This window comes from Nanorana parkeri, unplaced genomic scaffold (assembly GCF_000935625.1).
Source record: "Nanorana parkeri isolate BGI_ZX_2015 unplaced genomic scaffold, ASM93562v1 scaffold5, whole genome shotgun sequence".
In the NCBI taxonomy this organism is placed as follows: domain Eukaryota; kingdom Metazoa; phylum Chordata; class Amphibia; order Anura; family Dicroglossidae; genus Nanorana; species Nanorana parkeri.
In genome coordinates this window covers 936,617-939,425 of record NW_017306273.1, presented here as the reverse complement: position 1 = coordinate 939,425, position 2,809 = coordinate 936,617, and the positions used below count along the sequence as shown (strand labels likewise).

The 2,809-nt window shown below is 36.9% G+C and overlaps 1 protein-coding gene across 1 annotated transcript; it reads left to right on the top strand.

The window, feature by feature from the left end:
* The first annotated feature begins 734 nt into the window (after window positions 1-734).
* HES2 (hes family bHLH transcription factor 2) lies at window positions 735-2,411 on the top strand. Its single transcript, XM_018552358.1, has 4 exons — window positions 735-862; window positions 978-1,073; window positions 1,659-1,734; window positions 2,055-2,411. The coding sequence occupies exons 1-4, from the start codon at window positions 770-772 to the stop codon at window positions 2,369-2,371; spliced, it is 582 nt and encodes a 193-aa protein (XP_018407860.1). The 5' UTR covers window positions 735-769; the 3' UTR covers window positions 2,372-2,411.
* Window positions 2,412-2,809: the final 398 nt, after the last annotated feature.

Sequence of the window (2,809 nt, the reverse complement as noted above, 5' to 3'; positions counted from 1 at the left end):
TATATTTACCAACAGATGTTCTGTGTGCATTGAACATTCTTTACTTTTGACACCCTGTAGTTAAATTCAGACCTTTATTCATGTACATTTAATAAAATACAAAGTAAATGTGTTGTAGCTAAAAGTGATTGTAACATTTGGGGTTTTTCCTGCACAGAGCAAAGCACAACACACAATAATTCAAAACATGAAGATAATTACAATATTTTAGACTTCTAGACTATTAAAGTCAACCTGCATGCTATATTTTCTTTTACATTAATGTATTTCTATTATATTAATATTTCCTTTCCTAAATAAACTTAGTATTGTATTATAAAGTATCACCATAGAAGAAACTGATACAAACTGATACATTTCAATCCTTGTGTATAGCAAGGTAACAAAACAACAAACACAACATACAATAGGATACAACTACAAACCACAAACATTGTGTATTTGTAAACATCACACAGTAATGACAACGGTTTGCATTCGAATTGGTGGAACTGAAAGAACTTGTTGTCAATTGAAGTATAATTTGTATCTTATTTTTGCATACAAGTGGCAAAGTCAGTTACCTGTCTGGAACAGATGGCTGTACAAAATTTCATATGGAGGGGAGGAGGGGGGGGTGCGTTCTCCCCAGAGGGGCTATTGTCAATCCTAAAATTGTTAGTACTGGGAGGGGCCAGGCTCAGAGGTGCTGTATAAATAGGAGCAGCTAAGCCTCAGCTCTCACACTACCTCCTCCTACCACTGAGAGAGCATTGCCTGTCTCTGAGCCATGGCACCCAGCATGATCATTCCTGAACCAACCGCCCACAGCTACCAGCCCAAGCCTGGCAAGAAAAGCAAAGAAGCCAGCGAGCTGAGGAAGGTGAGTGCTCACGAACAAGCTGGACCAGCTCCAGTGCTTGCAAAACTGTGAATGTTAAGACTCCATCATGAGCAATGAAACATGATTTTAACCAAATATTGCATTTCATTTTCAGACCCTCAAACCTTTGATGGAAAAGCGAAGGAGAGCTAGAATAAACGAAAGCCTGAACCAGCTGAAAACACTGATCTTGCCTCTTATTGGAAAAGATGTAAGTGTATTTTCTTATTATTTTAAGTTAAATATATTCTTCACAATATTATATAAATGCAGTATGAATATATTTAGTTTTATGTAGGCTGTTGCATAAAAGATACAAAAAAGAGATTTAAAGATCAAATTAAAAGATTTTAAAAAAAGGCTTAAAAGTTGCAATATTACATATTTTACCAGGATGATATAGAAGACCATTAAATGCAAATATTACAAATATTTGACTTAATATGGGGATGTAGGTGTCCTCTATGCAAAAAAGCCTCAATAAAAATTGAACTTGATATACACAATACATTTGACTTACCAAAGCTAGAAAAATGTATTTAATAGATGGAAAGGTGGACACTTTTATTTTATGGTGTGCCTGTATTTGTGGGGTTCTAAAAGGACATTTTTTGTAAATATTTATAAATACTGAATTTGAACCAAAGCTAGAACATTGTATCTAATAGATAAAAGGGGGCGCTTTTATTTTATGGTGTGCCTGTATTTCTGGGGTTCTAAAAGGGTTTTTTTTTGGTAAATATTTATAATGACTGAATTTGTTTTTAACCACATTGTTATGTTTTTGTATTTGCAGAATTCCAGATATTCCAAGCTAGAAAAAGCTGACATTTTGGAGATGACTGTACGCTTCCTGAAGGACATCCCTCCTGCCTTCCTAACCAAATATTTGTAGCATTTTGCTATTTAGTATTTTAGGCAGTAATTAGACCTACGGCTTTACTGCTGTTTTAGAACTACAAGCCATGAGATTATTTTATATGATGACCAAGCTTTAGGTTAGCTACTGCTGATCCTATGGGGTGTGTTAAAACAATAAGGTGTGCTTTTTGTCTATGGTGGGAAAGTATCCAGAGTTAGATGTCACTAGAAAAGAAAAGGAAATTGTAGCACAGTTTTACAACAAATAGGTAGTTTGGGATGTCCATGCTTTGGTGGTTGGCTCACATTGTAACCATGTTCTTTTTTTTTTTTTCCTGTTCAGACTCTACAGAGAAATACAGAGAAGGGTACAGAGCTTGCCTAGATCGTCTTAGCGGCATCCTTGGCAAAACCAATGTAATTGCTGAAGAAACCAGAAACCTTCTCCTGGACCACCTGCAGAAAAGTCCTGAACTCTGCTGCTTGGACTGCACAAAATCCCCAAACCCCAAGCAGAACAGTTCCAGAATCATCCTCCATCTCAGCCCCAGAAGATCAGACTTCTGCTCTTCCCCCAGCCAGCCACCTGCACAAAGGCCTGCCCCCAGCCCACCACAGTTTAACAGCGCCATCTGGAGGCCATGGTGAAACCACAAAACAGAGACTTAAAAAAAAATCAAAACAAAACACACCAAACAAAAGCTACATTGTAATTTATTGCACAGTTTTGTAAATAATGTCACAATACACATCCACTTGTTGCATGGAATTATCCTGGGCAATACACTGTGGACAATTTAGTCCTCATATGGGGATTGAAAATAAGGGGGTACAATTTGGACCCTGGTAAACCCAAAGGGTTGTATAATTGGTATGCGATATGCATTGAGTCATATTTAACCGGTTGGCTGCAGAAGAGTCCTCTTCTTGAGGAAGAACAAAGCCACTCTGGCAGCCAGCAGGTTAAAATGACAGGGCTACGTGCAACAAGCATTTGTAAATATGTTTACAACGCACTTTTTGTTACTTTTTTGTTACACAGATGATATATATATTTTTTAAAATAAATACAAAATGAACACATTC

Excerpts from the sequence above, each read along its gene's own strand:
- HES2 (XM_018552358.1), top strand. The coding sequence starts at position 770 with ATGGCACCCAGCATGATCATTCCTGAACCAACCGCCCACAGCTACCAG. Across the intron at positions 1,074-1,658 it reads TGCCTCTTATTGGAAAAGAT|AATTCCAGATATTCCAAGCT; the intron begins GTAAGTGTATTT and ends TTGTATTTGCAG. Across the intron at positions 1,735-2,054 it reads CCTGAAGGACATCCCTCCTG|TTTCCTGTTCAGACTCTACA; the intron begins CCTTCCTAACCA and ends TCTTTTTTTTTT.